Here is an 18,702-nt window from a genome sequence, read left to right on the forward strand (position 1 = left end):
ATGATGATGTCCCTGAGTTAGCAAGGAAATCTTAAATCATTTTGCAGTTATTAAGAGCAATGCATTGTATGTGTCCATGTGTTTACCAAAGACATGTGACAGACTGCTCATTGTACAGTAACAGCCACAAAGTAGAAATTTCCCAAATGGATAAGTAAATCCATTTATTTATGGGATACTCTACACACAGGGATACTCTATAGCAATGGAAATGACAGATGAACAACTCCAAGCTCATGAACGCAATGTAGAGCACAGGAAGGAAGATACGCTGTTTGGGGCCCTGTATGTAAATTAAAACAAAAAACAAAAAACAAAAAAACCCTGGCAGGGGTGCCTGGGTGGCTCAGTCGGTTGGGCGTCCGACTTCAGCTCAGGTCATGATTTCACGGTTTGTGGGTTCGAGCCCCATGTCGGGCTCTGTGCTGACAGCTCAGAGCCTGGAGCCTGCTTTGGATTCTGTGTCTCTTTCTCTCTCTGCCCCTCCCCCGCTTGTGCTCTGTCCCTCTCTGTCTCTCAAAAATAAATAGATGTTAAAAAAAAAAAAGGCAAAGGATAATGACTGTTCTGGGGCTGAGGACAACAGGGATTGAAAGGGACCACTGGGGACTTTGGAAAAATTGGTAAAATGTTCAGGTTCTTGATCTGGATGCCGATTACGTGAGCATTCCATCTGGGAAGATCAAGGAAGATTAAGCTCTGTGAACTGTTCTGTATGCGTATGTCTTTGAAGAATACATTCACAAAATACATAATATATTCAGTGAAGTATCAATTACTTATCTTCATGGTAAATTCTGTCAGGAACACTTCACAATTCAGATTTCAGACAACCAGGGGCAACACAAGGCATAATTCTGGCATACGTCAAGTTCTTATTTTCTACCTAAGTTCAACATTCTCTTTCTGGGTCTTCTCTACCTCTTTATAAGCAACTCCCAAGCAAAAGTGGCTAAATCCCATACTCTCATTTCTCATTTTACTGGCAGGGTTAAAACAACTGTTAAATATTTATTTATTTTGGAGAGAGAGAGAAGGGAGAGGGGAGCGGACAAGTGGGGGAGGAGCAGAAAGAGAGGTACACACAGAATCCGATGCAGGCTCCAGGCTTTGAGCTGTCAGCACAGAGCCTATCTCGGGTCCAGAACTCACGAACTGTGAGATCATGACCTGAGCCCAAGTCGGACGCTTAACGGACTGAGCCACCCAGGTGCTCCTCCCTAACAGAGTTTAAAATGTGCACAAATCACCCAGGGACCCTCTTAAAATGCAAGTGCTTCAGCAGGTTCATGGTGGGGCTTCAGAGTCTGCGGTTCTAGAACCACTACCAGGTGCTGCCAGTGCTGCTGGTCTGCACTGCTGAGTAGCAGTGCCTGAGAAAAGGTGTGATTTAAAAGAAGCATCTGCTGGGGTGCCTGGGTGGCTCAGATGGTTAAGTGACCGACTCTTGATTTTCGGCTCAGGGCACAATCTCACAATTTGTGGGTTCAAGCCCCAAATCACGCTCCATGCCAGCAGCCTGCTTGGGATATTCTCTCTCTCTCAAAATAAATAAACTTTAAAAAAGTAAAAAAAAATAATAACAAAAGCAGTGTCTGTTGAGCTCCTGGGAACTGAAAAATGAGCATGCAACTAGCAGCTTTCTTATGGCTGAATTTTAGGACTTTTATCTGGTGGCACACTTCTGGGATTCCCTATGCCTCTCAAATTGCATCCTTGTTAGGAGCTACCAATTCAGGGACTAAAACTAGTAGTTGGGGACAGTAGAGGAAGAACCTTCCCTACTCTAAGGAACTTCATAATATTTCCCATTATCTTTGGGCTTCTTGGCATAATGACTTTTCCACAGCATCTGCAAGAGGGAAGGAGGGAAAGAAGGCGAAGGAGGAGAAGGAAGACATAAGCAAGCAAGCAGATGGTTTGCCCGGGAAAGGGCAACAGTGTGGAATGCTGGCGTGGCTTGATGCGGCCAAGGCTGCTTCAATCCAAAATGCCTCTTCTCTCTGGTGCTTGGTTCAGACTCACGGATACTGTGATGAAGAGTGGGACTGCAGGGTAAGGATGGAGCGGTAGAGAGGAAGCCCATTTCCCCCCCGGGGGCATCTCAGAGCCAAAAACACATGCAGGGCAAGCCTTTTCTTGGCAGATAGAAAAATAACAGGAACCACAAAAAGCTGTCACAGAAATTTGGTATGTTGTTTTGGACTGTTTAGGCATTTGGAAGGGGTGCGGGAGGCATATAACATATGTACCGGGGTTTTTTCCAGATTCAAGTAAATATCCACAAGTTTTCTGGTATATATTTTATAACCTAGAAGCATTTTTAAAATGGTCTCTGATCTTTTCAAAACTGATTCCCAAGACATCGGGAATCTCAGAAACTGGGAACATCTGAAAAAGTTTCTTAGTGGCTGTGGTTAATTTTATGTGTCAACTTGGTGAGGCTACTGTACTCAAACACTTGGTCATACACGTCTGGATGTTGCTGTGAAGGCATTTTGTAAATGACACTAACATTTAAATCAGTAGGCTCTGAGTAAAGCACATTCCCCTCCATGATGCAGGCAGGCCTCATCCGATTAGCTGAAGACCTTAAGATTAAAGACTGACCTCCCTGGAGGAAGAAGGCATTCTGCCCTTCCCTCTGCCTACAATGACTCTTCCCGGGGTCTCCAGCCTCCTGGTCTACCTCCGCAGACTCTGGACTTGCCAGCCTACACAATCTAAGAACCAATTCCTTAAAATAAATTCCTTTCTCTCTCTTATACACACACACACACACACACACACACACACACACACACACACACACACACACACTTTATAGTTTCTGTTTCTCTAGGGAACCCTAAATAATATGGTAATTTAAATCATTGCACTTTGGAGCTAATCACACATAAACAAACATATATCAGCTTCATAGCATATACAAGCTAGCACTGCCTAAAAGAGCTGAATAAGATTATTCAACTTACTCAGTTGAATAAATTGAATTCAGTAAGAACTGAATTATTTTTCAGTTGGCAAATACGAACTTTAAGTGTCATTCGATGGAGTAGGTCACTTTTTAAGGGCTCCAAATGCTCAGCTATATCGTAACATTTTAATTGTCACAGGGCTCATTAGGATTGTAATAACCTGTCTGAAAAAGCTGCAGACTTTTGGGGACTGATGGATTTTTATTGGCCTAAAGACAGCTTATTCACTATAATCTATTAGCAGCAAGGCAATGCATTATCCCCTTAGACCAGTACAAAGCCTCTGAATCTGTACACACAGAACCAACCTCCCACTCAGCGCTGGCTTTGTGCCTGGCCCTGCCCCCTCATGAATTTGTACTGAAGACCAGGACTGCTCCACCACAATGCGTGTTCCTATAGCACCAACCAGCTTGTTTCCTAGGTCAACAGGTGAGTGAAGCTGAAGTGGAAGCTGTGTTTCCCAGCATATTAAGGCTCTGTGCCCCCAAGTAACAGCCACCAAATGCAAGTCCATTCCCCAAGCTGCAGCGGCAGCTGAGGTAAATACAGAGCCGACACAATGCCCACTCGGCCAGGGGCCTTCCTCTTGGCACAGATGGTCCACATGCTTTGTCCTGGTTCTCTCAGAGCTTTGTGCATTTTGTCCTTGTCCCTATAACTCAGCAGCCACAACCAAATACCTCCTCCATCAAGCTACCTTAATCTTCAAAAAAAAAATTAAACTGTAATATCCTATATTTTTGTTTTTTAAAACATGTGCAGTTATTCCTGGGCTGTTGTATTTCCATGTCTATGTCTCTAACATGACTGAGGCTCCTGGGTGGCTCAGTCAGTTAAGCGTCTGACTTCGGCTCAGGTCATGATCTCATGGTTCATGAGTTCAAGCCCCACATTGGGCTCTGTGCTGACAGCTAGGAGCCGGGAGCCTGCTTCAGATTCTGTGTCTCCCTTTCTCTCTGCCCCTCCCCTGCTCACACTCTGTCTATCTCTCTCTCAAAAACAAATAAACATTAAAATTTTTTTTAATCTAACATGGCTTTCTTTTTTTATTGTGCTGGTATCTTATTAGAGTTGTTACTGGTTTTTTTTTCCAGTGTTCTGGTTACAAAGGTGTACAATATTGAGTGGTCGGCCCCATCCTATCCTTCTTCATATGTCCTATGTGTTTGCAGAATATTATGTCTTTCTGGAATGCATACACCATGGTAGAGCTGAATGCCGGTACTGTAATTCATTCATTAACATCCCCAAGCTAACCATTTCTGCCAGACTGTGAAGTACATGCTGTGCCAGGGATCCCCAAGGAAGGAAAGAAAAAATATTTTGCATCACAAACACCAACACTGGTTTATAGCATTTCAGTCAGAAAACATGACATATGAACATCCTAAAACATGGATTTTCTAAGCAAATGTCGATGGACTCTCCCAGAATTCTTCCACCCCAGCCCAGAGCAGACTATAACTCTGTTCTACGGAAGCAAGAATTACGAAGTGATCGTGTCACGTCAAGGGATGAAATGGCACAGCTGCCATGCCCCGTAGATGAGCCACAAGTCAGTGGATGTGCCACTAGCTCCCGTGAGCCCTTCCACCTCTGCCAGCAGGTGATACTCTCACCACTGCATTCGGATTTCAAAATGAATAACTCATTTGCACATGTTTGCTTTATATCCAGACATTTAAAAAATATTCCTGGTCAAAAATATTATGACAAAATGGCCACCTGAACATGCTCCATAATTTTATAATTATAAATAATCACAATGGGGTATCGTGGTTGAACATTCTCATAAAATGTCCCAAAACTAATTTTAAAAAAATTGAAATTGAATAGTGACTGCCCTTGGTGTATGTGTGTGGTGAGAGAGTGCTCTTAGAATGTGTCATTACCTCAAGTGTTTCTGCCTGCTTGCCTAAAAACAGCCAGTATGAGTACATTCAAGGGGCAAAGCTTCACAGACCCTGTATTTGGGATGGCTCAGAAACAAATGACACAAACAGAAATCAAGGCACAGAGCTTTGATAACTCTTCAAATTTCTTATCTGTCTGAAAAAAATTCATATTTCTTTAACTTTTTTTTATCATGGTAAGAAACATACATGAAATCTACCTTCTTAACAAAATTTTAAGTGGACAGTCCTGTACTGCACATTATTGTAGAGCAAATCTCCAGAATGATTTCATCTTGAATGACTGACAGGCTATACCCATCAAACAGCAACTCTCCATTGTCACCTCCCCCCGCCCCTACAACCACCTTCTACTTTCTCCTTCCAAGAGTCTGACTACTGAAGATACTTAAGATATAAGTGGAATCATGCAGTCTTTGTCCTTCTGTGACTAGCTTGTTTCACTTAGTGTAATTCCTCAAGGTTCATGTACGGTGTCCCACATTGTGGGAATTCCTTATTTTTTTAAAGCTAAATGATATTCCATTGTATTATATACATATTCTTCATCCATTCGTCTGTCAGTGGACACTTAGATTATTTCCACCTCTTGGCTATTGTGAATAATGCTACAATAATCGTGAGAGTGCAGATATCTCTTTAAGATCCTCATTTTAATCAATTCTCTTATATACATACCCAGAAGTGGGACTGCTGGATCATATGCTAGTTCTGGGTTTTTTTTTTTTATGTTTATTTATTTATTTTGAGAGAGAGGATGAGTGTGCATGTGTGTTGGGGAGGGACAGAAAGGGGGGGAGGGAGGGAGGGAGGGAGAGAGAGAGAGAGAGAAAGAGAGAGAATCCCAGTGCCGTCAGCACAGAGCCCAACATGGGGCTTGATCTCATAACCATGAGATCATGACCTGAGTGGAAATCAAGAGTTGGACATTTAACTAACTGGGCCAACCAGGCACCCCATATGGTAGTTCTATTTTTAATTTTTTGAGAAACCTCCACGTTATTTTCCATAGTGGCTACACCATTTTATATTCCCACCAACAGGGTACCAGGGTTCCATTTCTCCACATCCTCACTAGGATTTGTTATTCTGGTTTTTTGATAATAGCCATCCTAACAGCTGTGAGACAGTATCGCATTGTGGTTTTGATTTGCATTTCCCTGATGATTAGTGATGTTGAGCATCTTTTCATCTGTGAAAAATTTTCTGTCTGAAGGACAAAGTATTCCAACAGTAAAAGATAATACCACTGCAGTACCTCTTATACCCAAATTCCTTTATTTTTAATCAGAAGTCATTCCATTCTGATTGACTTTGTTACAAGTCTTAAAAATTATATGCTTAAAAACTGTGACATGCCTTAAATGTTGTTCTAGCTTCAAATGAAGAGAAAGACATTAGGGTAGAAGGGGTTCTGGACATCCCAATGCATTCAGAACTCAGCCCTCCTCCCCCAAGGATGCACCTATCAGGGCAGCAAAACCTGGAGGCAGAAAATATCGTACAAGCAACATCTGTTAAGCCTGAACAAGGTGACTCCGAAAAGTACAACAATATCCAGGAGAAAAAAAAAAACAGTGGTAGAGAGAGACTATCTTTGGGTCAAAAAATACTGCCCACAAACTTGGGAAGTGGAAGCAGCAGCCCAAGTCCTAATTTAGGGTACCGTGCAATCACATGCTCACATCAACATGGATCCTCAAAGCAAAACTATGCCTGACACTTGAATTTACCAGGGTACCTTCTCAGGTAGGAAACAGAGGATGTGCAAACTAGAAATGGTAGCTTTCCCAACTCTATGCTTTGACCTTCAGAGTCTGAAAAATTGGAATTTCCACTTCAAATCTGAATTTTTCACCATCTTTTATAAGCTGGCATCATTCACAGCACTGAGCCTACATCCAGCATGACAGTTCAGAGAGGCTGGTTTTGGGCCCGGACTCTTCTCCACCAGCTCAGTGTTACTCATCTGGCCCCAGACCCCTGAGTTTGTGACCCCCACCTCCATGACATCAGTCACAACCCACAGGATGGTAAGAGAAGGGAACCTGGAGGTCATCTGACAGGTGCCTAGAGTCCCTCAATGGAACTGTAACACCATCATAGGAGCTAGAAGGATACGACTTCTGTATCGAAGACAGGAAGAAACTCTGAATTTTAGTTTACCTGTTTGATTTCTGACCACCAGTAAGAGCTGAACTCAGACCATCCACCCATGATTCTTCCCATTCTATAACCTCACTGATGCTATCACCTCTGGATAGAGACAAACTGGCCAAGAAACTCTGATTTCTAACAGGATACTATTTAAAAAAATTTTTTTAATGTTTATTTATTTTTGAGAGAGACAGAGACAGAGCTTGAGCAGGGGAGGGGCAGAGAGAGAGGGAGACACAGAATCGGAACCAGACTGCAGGCTCTGAGCTGTCAACACAGAGCCTGACGTGGGGCTCGAACCCACAGACCGTGAGATCATGACCTGAGCCGAAGTTGGACGCCCAACCAACTGAGCCACCCAGGCGCCCCTGACAGGGTACTATTTTAAAACACCCAGTATCTAGCCCAGTCCCAGGCACATGTGGATATAAAAACATGTTATAGGAAGGAAGGAAGGAAGGATGGGCGGAAGGAAGGAAGGAAGGAAGGAGAAGGAAGGGAGGAAGAGAGGGAGGAAGGATGGACAGACATAGAAAAAGGTAAGTTTCTTCTGTTGGATAAATGACAAGATTGGGAACCATTCAAGATGAACTTCTTCAACAGTATTATGCCCTCAAGTTAGAAGATGGACAAGACTGGGGTGCCTGGGTGGCTTAGTCAGTTAAGCATCTGACAGGCTCAGGTCATGATCTCACAGTTTGTGAGTTCAAGCCCCACGTCGGGCTCTTTGCTGACAGCTCAGAGCCTGGAGCCTGCTTCGGATTCTGTGTCTCCCTCTCTCTCTGCCCCTCCCCCACTTGCAGTCTCTCTCTCTCTCTCTCTCTCTCTCTCTCTCTCTCTCTCTCTCTCAAAAATAAACATTTAAGGGGCGCCTGGGTGGCTCAGTCGGTTAAGCGTCCGACTTCAGCTCAGGTCACGATCTCGCGGTCCGTGAGTTCGAGCCCCGCATCGGGCTCTGGGCTAATGGCTCAGAGCCTGGAGCCTGCTTCGGATTCTGTGTCTCCCTCTCTCTCTGCCCCTCCCCCGTTCATGCTCTGTCTCTCTCTGTCTCAAAAATAAATAAACGTTAAAAAAAAATTTTAAAAAAAAATAAAAAAATAAAAAATAAACATTTAAAAAAATTAAAAAGAGACAGACAAGATTGATAAGCAATGATAAATAAACATTTCCAATCCTACATTGTTCTTGAGAATTTCAAGTCTTTTTTAGAACAGTGTATCTCACACTTGATTAACATGCAGACCTTACTTAAAAATATCTCCTATGAGTTCCAGGGTTGACATAAATATTGTTTATACCATGTTGCTTAACCAGGAACAAACATAAACCATATATAAACTTCCTATACTTATAGCTCCAAAACACTTAGAAGACAAACATGCATTTACAGAATCAATGAAGTCAGAATTAATAACATTCATCTAATCTGACAGGGGATACACTTCCGTCTGAAACTAAATCACCATAGCCAGCATCAATATGGTAGCACAGCTTGCACGTGGCTCTTTGGAACACACTGATACAACCAAAACCCTACTCTCCCATCACTTTCTACTGAGACCACAGACAATCCAACAGTTTGGACAGTTCATGAGTGAACTGTCATGCTGGATGTAGGCTCAGTGCTGTGAGTGATGCCAGCTTATAAAAGACGGTGAAAAATTCAGATTTGAAGTGGAAATTCCAATTTTTCAGACTCTGAAGGTCAAAGCACAGAGTTGGGAAAGCTACCATTTCTAGTTTGCGCATCCTCTGTTTCCTACCTGAGAAGGTACCCTGGTAAATTCAAGTGTCAGGCATAGGTTTGCTTTGTGTTGTCAGCCACTTGACATGAACATGTCACCATGCACTGTTCTGCCTATGAATGCAGTGCTGGGGATGCCACACAATCTTAACCACAAAGGCAGGCTTTGAAACAGAGCGGCCAAATCTCTGACGTAGGAGTCATCCAGGTGATTCCAAACGTGTGCAAATCAGTTTGTGTTATATTTCATCCAAATGAAAACAAAAACCTTTAGGATTCTAAGACTCCCAGGTACACATGGAAAGACCTCAAAGGGTCTGATTTCAGAAACACTCTTGACATGAAACGTCCACAGCGTAGGGTATGTGCCAAGAGGTATTTTTTCAGATTATACCTCATCCCAGGTCCTTCAGGTATCAGAAACTCCTATGTATTTAAGGTGGGACAAAAGCTCTTTGAAGGTCAGGGTCAAGCCTACAAAGTCTCTCTAGTGTGCCTAGGACACTGGCAGGCACACTGAGTGAATGAGAGAAAGAATTACAGAAACATGTTTGAGTTACTGCATCTATCTTTTTATAAGACGTACAAACTAAGTCCTTAAAGGTCACAATTCACTATTCTCCTTTTATAACTGCTCTGACAAAAGCAATTATAATTTGGAAAATCCTGGATATTTACAAGTTGAAGCAATGGAATTTTTTGAGGAACTAACTCCAAGAAAATCATGTGTCATACATATATTCCCCCATTACAACTTCCCTGTAGAAAGCAGTGTTTACTTTCCATTTTACAACCTGATAGAAGACTAATGTCATCAAACAGAAGCAGCCTGAATGCCCACGATAAAGAATCTCTTCCTGCTTCTTCCTTCCAACTACACACTGCAGTCAGGAGCTGCCTCAGCTTTAACAAGTTACACATGAACCAAGAATGTGTACTGCATACACCATCTTAGGAGGAAAAAACCCAGGCATTTGAATGCCCATGGCGCTCCGATCTCTCCCATACCTACAGGGTCCCGTTTCTGCTGTCAGCCTCCAAACCTCCATTGGAGGCAGGTCAGTGCAATGGCGCTACTTCCATTTTTCAAATGAAATAATTGTGTAACCCGGGTGGAAATGAAGAAACAGGTAAAGATTTATTTTTTTTTCTTTTTTCTTTATTTTTGAGAGAGAGAGAGAGAGAGAGAGAGAGAGAGAGAGAAAGTGCATGCAGGGGAGGGGCAAAGTGGAGGTGACAGAGGATGTGAAGTGGGCTCCACACGAACTGCAGAGCCCAATGCAGGGATCCAACTCACAAACCGTGAGATCATGACCTAAGCCAAAGTCGGACACTTAACTGACTGAGCCACCCAGGTGCCCCCAGAGACAGGTAAAGATATCTATATGTACAGTGATAGGAGTAGTATGACCCTGAATCTGAACAGTGATTTGGGAGAGGAGTAAATCAAAATTTCAGGTTAAAAGACAAGCTAAGAGAACAGTCTATGGTTCTTGGAGTGCAGTCTTCCCAAGGACACCCCATTTTAAGCCTTTTTCTTTATGCCCACCTCATAAGGGCGGGATAAATCATCTCTTATCAAAACCTGAGAATAAAGACCTGAACAATCAGTGAGATCTCACAATCTGAGCAGGCCACTTAACGACATGGCCAGAACAGATAGTCTTCCAAGGACAGGAAGGCCAGAATACATTTCTGGGGCCAGGAGACCTAAATGAAATTATCACCTTGAGATGAAATTCAAATATCAAAACCAGAAGGGACCATCATCAAGTAGAGTCCATAAAAGCCAAGCCACCAGCAGACCCCTACAAAGCCCAGGAGCAAGTCTCGGAAGGTTCGAGGCTGAGCTGCGGTTTTCTTAACAGACACATTTCTCCCGCTCAGCAGCAGGGAAATGACACACTGAATTACAACAGAAGATGTACTAAAGAGGAGAAAACAAAAAGCAAAAGACCAGCAACAGTTAGAAAATAAATATACATATAAACACCCCACTTCTGAACCCAGAAAAGGCAGAGAATTCGGGAAAGCCCGTGGCTACTACACTGATAGATCCCAAAGCCAGCCCCAGAAGTAAATATCAGACACAGGCAAAATCACCCTTAATCCTTTTCCAGGACTGGGATCCAACCCACTGTCATGTCTCAAGGCTAGAACAAATCTTTATCTCCCCGGATGAGCACCAGATATATTCCTGGCCACATGAGTAGAAAACATATACTTATCTACAAACACACAGTCCAAAGCACCAAGATACCCACATTTTGGAGATACTCAAGAGCTAAAATTAGATTGAGCAAAGCTGATTTGCCTCTCCAGTCTCAAGGTGGCTCATGGCCTCTTCAGTGGAAAGAGAGGGGAAACTGAGGCACTATCCAATCTGTCCATCTATCTATTGATCTCTGTCTTTCCTCTCCCCTCACCTGTACCCTCTCTTGCTCCAAGTCTCCAGCCCTCTGAGTTTTTCTTTCTCTGCCTTTATCTCTCTTCTGCCTCCCCATCTTGTGATCTTGTACCAGACCATGGAAAGGAAGGGGCTGCATGAAACAACCATGCTATTTTAAAAGAAGACAACCACGGAGAGCCTGGGTGGCTCAGTCCATTAGGCATCTGACTTCAGCTCAGGTCATGATCTCACGGTTTATGAGTTTGAGCCCTGTATCAGGCTCTGTGCTGACAGCTTAGAGCCTGGAGCCTGCCTCAGGTTCTGTATCTCCCTCTCTCGGCCCCTCCCCAGCTGTGCGTGCATGCTCTCTCTCTCTCTCTCTCAAAAAAAAAAAAAAAAAAAAAAAAAAAAAAAAAAAAAAAAAAAAAATATATATATATATATATATATATATATACATGCAACCAGACTGGAAAGGGCTAACGTGGAACCCAAGAAGGGGAAATGTAAAAGAAACCCTGAGCAGTAGGGAAACTATACTTCAGCCTACTTGTAGCTACATGTTTTAAAAATGTCCTGCTTAAATGGGATTGGTGTTCAGCCATGGATCTTTCTCTCAATTTCCATAATCATCCCTACAGTTATATGGAGATGCTAAAGTACACTGTTTTGTTTTTTTTTTAACGTTTATTTATTTTTGAGACAGAGAGAGACAGAGCATGAATGGGGGAGGGTCAGAGAGAGAGGGAGACACAGAATCTGAAACAGGCTCCAGGCTCTAGGCTCTGAGCAGTCAGCACAGAGCCCGATGCGGGGCTCGAACTCACATACCGCGAGATCGTGACCTGAGCCGAAGTCGGACGCTTAACCGACTGAGCCACCCAGAGGCCCCTAAAGTACACTGTTTTTGACACCCCATACACAACTCACAGGTCGGTAGTTTCAGTTCTTCTCAATTAAATTTATTCTTTCTAAATTGTCAATATAAAAGTCTCCCCTTCAACACCGTGTGTGTAGAAAGGCCACAAACCATAAGAAACCACACAGGACTGATTTGGGTGCCTGAACAAATGGCATCCTTGTCCTGCCTAGTGGGTCACCAATCACACTAACACCTGTTACCTTACAAGCACCACCTTGGGTCTGTCCCTGATCTGGCCATTGTAGTACCTGTGCCCATGCACAAATCCATTGTGGTTTTGGTGGCAGCTGGATCCTCATGTTTCTGTTTGTGAAAACATGGGGCTCTAAACTGATTTATCAATGTGAAATCAAATCACAACACAATTCGCAGCAAATGGAGTTAAGGAAGCTCTGAAAAGCTTCAGCTCCAACTAGAGGAAAGAGTTCTGCCATCCCCCCACCCCTGGTCAAATGCTCAATGCACCCACAGGCACATGCATGTAGACACACACACACACACACACACACACACACACACACACCCTATTTCTCTCTTTCTTTGCTGATCTTAGAACACCATAAACAACTCACACCAGAGTATTAAAAAAAAAAGGAATCAACAAAACAAATGAAGAAAGTGCACATAACATGAACTAACTGCATTCTCAATATATGAACCAAGGAATCAAAGAACAGAGGTTTATTCCATTCGTTTTTGCAAACATTTAGTGAGCACATTTATTACGTACTAGGTACAAAACTCTCTTTCATAACACACCTGGCACAAGAAATTGGCCAGGCTAGGTTATTACAAGCCTATTCTCTATCTCTCACCCAACCTTCTCTTCCCACTTCGTGGAGTTTTCTTGGCCCTGTACAATCTTCCCTTCCTGGATTCTCTTATATAACCACATGGCCATGCCCATTCTGGTTTCACCTGCTGGCTGACCTAATTCCAGTTCTCTAGGAAGTGGTGATGGCCATCCTGACCCTGAAGACCATTTACAGCTGCCCAGTTCAGGTTAACAGGTCACTTGACTACTCTGGACAGTCCCCTTTAATCTGCTAAGTAAAAACCAATTTGTGAGTGTGCTGACACACATCCCAGAGACCATTTTCATCCTTTCAGACAGTGCAACATTATTTCTTCTCTAAGATCACAATTACTGACGACTGGGGAGTTTAACCCAAACTTGCTTAATATTTTACACCAGGAGCTTAAATGGTCTTACAAATGGGAAACTCTGTCAACACTACCACATTGTGCCTTTAAAGGAGCCCAACATTCTTACATCTATATGTGTTCTTCTCAAACTAGGCATGAAAACCCCTTGGATAAGCATGGGATAAAGCCACCAGGCAAAATGGCACATCCTCCTACAAAAACAATGTTCCCACTGGAGGAAAATATAGTATTTTATATTAAAATAAGCCCTAATGTATTATGGGGGAAAATGAACAAATACATGACCTTTTTTATTGTTTCTTTATTTTTGAGCGAGAAAGAGAAAGCACGTGCAGGCACTAACTGGGGACAGGGACAGAGAGGGGGAGAGACAGAAACAATCTTAAGCAAGCTCCACACTCAGTGCAGAGCCCAATGACGGGCTTGATCCCATGATCCTGGGACCATGACCTGAGCCAAAATCAAGAGTCAGATGCTCTGACCACCCAGGCACCCCCATGACCTTTTTAAATATAAAAACTCAAGACTTCAAAGAAAGTTCCTGGTTATAGTAGTCCGTTGGACTGTCCTCTATGTATGGAATTTCTTGCAAAAAAAACCCTCTCACCTTTAAATGTTATTTCATGAATTTTTTGAGAAATGTTTCACCTGCACTATAAATTTCCTGAAGTCATGAACTACACTACATACTTCTCTTTGTCCCCAGGGACCTAGAACAGTACCTAAAACAGTGCCTGGCACAAAATAAGCACTCAATAATGTTTGCAGAATTAATTTGGCTGAAATAATGCTGATGGCATTATCAATAACAAAAGAGTGTTATCACATTTGGATGAGAGGAACGGAAGGTGAACAGCTGTATGAGGAAAGTGGAATGGAAGCAATTCAATTTACCAAAAACAGTTAATGGCTGCCATGGTAACAATCAGATGCAGCAGCTCAGTTTAGTTCTTTTCCACTTGAACAAGTACAGGAAGACAAATATTGTACTTGTTAATCTCCAATCAGAAGGGGGTGGGGCTTAAAACAAGTCTACTGGTGACAATGGTGCCCATAAAATTTAATAACCTTTGAAGAGTTTGGAAATGATAATAACAATATCACCAATATTAAATCCTGGTTTGTATACTGACTCTAAGAAGATCAATCTAAATCACTTAATGGTTAAGTGTCATACATTTGCTGCTGAGAGTTCACAACTGTGAAAAGTAGATCCGCGTGTGGATATAAAGCATGGCATGGGTTCACCTTCCCTTATTCCTAAAATTGTTACTTTTCATTAGGCAGACCTAAACCAAGTTACAGATAAGAGATAACGCAAAGAATACTGTTTATAGCAATGTTTACATTTTTCTACTTTCCTGGTAGAGCCATTGCATTTTAACTCATTTGTAAATAACAGAAAAATGGGTATCACACCCACTTTCTCTACACATCTGTCTCATACTGCACTGAGTCACTCTCCATGCCTCACTTTCCAAACTGGAGGGAGGAGCTGGGCAAAGGAGGAAGTGGAACCCAGGTCTCCAGGTCTGCAGGTGCACGCTGTGAATGAGTGAGCCAGACCACTGTCCCCTCCCAGGGCTACTTGCTTCTCTGAGTCTTAAGTCTAAGATATGTGAATTGCCAGTCAGAATGACACCTTTCAGTTATTAATAATGACACAGCTCCATAAGCTTTCAACCAAAAATCCAAACAGAGAGCAGAAATACACTTTTTACAGCATTCACGTGTTTGTAGTGCCAGAGGAAGAAGTGAAACTGGCAGCTCAAGACATACCATGGCAGGAAAGCAGGGACACATGCAAATTACTCTTGCATAAAACCTGAGTATCTTTCTTTCCCTGCCCTGCCCCTGCAGGCATTCCCTTAACCCCTAAGAAGTAAGTTAGTAACTTGATATTATTTCTGTCGGAGCCATAGGAGTAGAGAATTAATTGTATGATTTTATCATTTGATTCCATTGTATAAAACCAGTTTTTCAGTTCAACAATATCTGGGATCAAGTCCCTGCTCTTTTATTAACTAGTCAAGTTCCTTAATGTCTTACAGGTTTAAATTTCTGAGTCTTTAAGTTTCTCCAACAATCAGAAATAAGAAAACCCACTTCCCAGGGTTGTTGCAACAATTAAATGAACGAACTCTGTAAAATGCCTAGAACATAGTACGCATCAATGAATATGCGAATCCAGGAATATAAATGCCCAACATGTTTGATCTTCTATGTAGTTGTAAGAAAACAACAATACAAAAACTACTTGTAGAGTATGCGGATCGCAGCGACGCTCCGGGGTGCAGCCTGGAGGCCTTGGTAAAAAGTGCGATTAAATGTAGAGAGCGCTCCCAAACCCTTGCCTGGGAAGAAACTCTGGACCCTGCGGAATTCACTGTGACCCAGGTAATTAACAAAGTGCCCTGTGCAGGGCTCAGAAATGAGCAAGCAAAACTTTCTCCCCAAACCCGAACTCTGAACGCACTCCCGTTCTTCAACTCTAGGGGGTCTCGACTTGAAAAAGTTAGAGTCCGTGGACCCGGAATACAGGAAACACCATCCTCACCTTCGGCCCTCCAACCCACACACGCACCTGGGGATGAACTTGGCCTCTTCCCCGAGTCGCGCCTGGAAGTCCTGCCAAGCCTGGACCGGGCTCGCGCGACCCCAGGGTGCCGCCAGTGTCTCCGCAGCGTCCTCGTCGCCCTCGTCCTCCTCGCCGTCCTCGCGGTCGGGCTCCACCTGGCCCGCGGTGGACGCGGGCTCCCGAGGCCCCCAGCCCCGGTGCCGCCCCCCGCGGCGGGCCCCGCGGAAGCCGCGCGCGAATTCCTGGAAGGTGATGGCGCCGTCCCGGTCGGCGTCTAGACGCTGGAACACGGCCTCGGCGTCTGCCGGCCGCACTCGCAGCTCCGCGCACAGCGCGCCGAACTCCTCGCGCTCTAGGCGCCCCGAGCGGTTCGCGTCGCAGGCAGCGAAGACGGAGCGCAAGCGGGCCAGCTCCTCCTGGTCCCCGTCCGCTTCCATCCCGCCCGGCGGGGACAGCCCAGACAGCTCCGGGGCGCGACGGGGCGCGCTGCCCGCCGGGGCTGAGGTGACGGCAGGAACTCCGGGGCCACCTGCTGCCGCCGGGAACCGCGGAGAGTCGGGCTCGTCCGGCTGGTTCGGCCACTTGCAGGAATGTCCGGACGGGGCGAGGCTCCTGGGCGGGCTGGGGGCGGCGCGCTTCGACGCTGGTCCCACGCGCTGCCCCTACCGGCCCAGGAGCAGTGTTAAGTGCGCCCCCCCAACTCCGCGCACCGCGCAGCCCCGCCCGCAACTGAGCGCCGGGGAGCGGCGGCCCTCACTTTCCGGGCCGGCCGGCTCCGCCCAGCCAGGTAGGAGGAGCGCACGGCTCCGGTTCCCACGCCTCCGGAACCCGCTCTGCTTTCCGCGCCAAGCTCCAGTCGGCGGAACCTGGGTTGGGGGGCTCTTTGGTTTAGGGGCCCGGCCGGAACCCTGGCACTAGAGTCCCCAGGCCCTTCCGCGTAAACACTGCTCAGTAAAGCCAAGAGCTGGCAGAGGTGTGCAAAGCTAATCGGACAAAAAGAGAAAAGGAAGATAGGTGTAGGATTCCAAGTTGGTGAACGTTATGTGTATTTTTATTCTCTTGTAATTCCGGAAAATTGGTAAACTTCTGCATATACAAGTTTTTTGACAAAGTAAACTAGACGATTTACAGAAGACCCCGTTCTCTGATTTTACCAGCTTTCCTTAACCCAGGTCCTTCCAACATTAAGGTACAACTGGTTAATACACACTAGAAATCACATAGATCTTCCAGATACCCACATCCAAATAATTTTTTCTCAGTCCTTGTTTCCTCAACCTGAGAAAAAAGTAAAAACCGGGGCGTCTAGATGGCTCAGTCGGTTATGCATCCAACTTCTGCTCAGGTCCTTATCTCACCCTCAGTGACTTCGAGCCTGTGTGGGGCTCAGTGCTGATAGCTCAGAGCCTGGAGCCTGCTTCAGATCCTGTGCGCCCCCCCCCCCCGCCCCCCAGACCTCTCTGTCCCTCCCCTGCTAATGCTCTTTCTCTCTCAAAAAAAAAAAAAAAAAAAAAAAAAAAAAAAAAAGATTTAATAACCCAAATACTTTGGCAGGCAGCAACATTTAAACAAAGACTGGAGTTGCTTTTTTCCTTTTTTTAAACAAATCTTATGGAAATTCTATATCCAAATGCATGTTACCCTTTGATCTTAAACACTTATTTCAACAATACTATTGTTTCTTTAATACTGACTGTTTAATGGGTACAAGATCTTTAAAATTCTGTCATTTTGATTTTTTTTTTTTTTAAATCTTGTCCTGTTTCCAAGAGACCCTCACTGTCTTATATGACTTATGCATATGTTCCCTTTGGTGATTCTAATAGCCTGTAAAAATGCATTTTGGTTATTCCTACTTTACTTACTTTGTCCATTCCCTCCATGCTTTACACGTTCTTTTATTTACTGCCAGTTCTTTTAGTTATGAGTCTGTATTTCCATTTTATCTCATTATGGATTTTCTTTATTGCTTATTACTTTGATTTTTTATATATGATTAAAATAAAGTAGGGGATTTGACTGACATTCCCTCAGGCTGGTGTTCTTAAACATAAAGCTAAGCGCTAACCCTCTGAGAAACTGTTAATTCCTGAATAGTACAATAAACAGGGTCAACACTCAGCATCTATCAAGCCGTAAATACCACTGATAATCGCCATCTGTAAATCCAACTGGTAAATTATGAGAGGCATTCTATTAGAGGCCCCGGTCTTAGCAATCTAATTGCTAAGTGAATAGAGTTCCATACAAGTGGACAGCTAATACATTGAAATGAATTTTATCATCAGTGCAATATAAATTGTTATTGATTTTGAGTTTATGTTCTTTCCTGTTTAGTCTAAAGATTGATTTTTCCATATAAAGTAAAAAGTGGCTAGCTTGGTAATGCTTTTAAAGCTTTAGAAATATATGTATTAAACTGAATCTTTGAAGTATTATTATGATTATACTGTTAGCAATTACTAAATAGCTGTAGTTTTCAAAACAGATGAGTTAATATTCATAACTGCTTAGATAGAAGTGCTTTCTTGAAAACTCTTCATGCAACTTCATTCCTGAATTCCCTTGACCTTTGCACTCGGTTTATAAACACATATTTTTTGACCTACTCTGCCCTTTCACTGAGTCTCTTCACTGAAGAATCATCAAGAAATACGGATTCTTCCAAATGCCTTGTGTACACATATTTTCATTTCCAGTGATAGTGATCTACTCCAGACCTACTGCAAGTTATCTATCACTGCATAACAACACAACAGACACTTAGTGATTTAAAACAGCTACCATTTCATTTGTTCATAATTTCATTGTCATCAGCTTGGTCAGGGCTCAGGTAAATACTTTTTCTGCT

General features: G+C 43.6%; 1 protein-coding gene across 4 annotated transcripts in view; it reads right to left on the reverse strand.

Annotated features, from left to right (window-relative positions):
• The window catches only part of RASEF (RAS and EF-hand domain containing), a 79,259-nt gene extending 62,687 nt beyond the window's left edge, over nucleotides 1-16,572 (reverse strand). For all 4 annotated transcript variants that reach the window (XM_019423567.2, XM_019423566.2, XM_019423568.2 and 1 more), the window contains exon 1: nucleotides 15,858-16,572. In XM_019423567.2, coding sequence (XP_019279112.2) covers nucleotides 15,858-16,288 — 431 coding nt within the window. In that variant the 5' untranslated portion in view covers nucleotides 16,289-16,572. The remainder of the gene's footprint in view (nucleotides 1-15,857) is intronic.
• Nucleotides 16,573-18,702: the final 2,130 nt, after the last annotated feature.

This window comes from Panthera pardus, unplaced genomic scaffold (genome assembly GCF_024362965.1).
Source record: "Panthera pardus isolate Hobbes unplaced genomic scaffold, ASM2436296v1 HiC_scaffold_20, whole genome shotgun sequence".
Taxonomy (NCBI): Eukaryota; Metazoa; Chordata; class Mammalia; order Carnivora; family Felidae; genus Panthera; species Panthera pardus.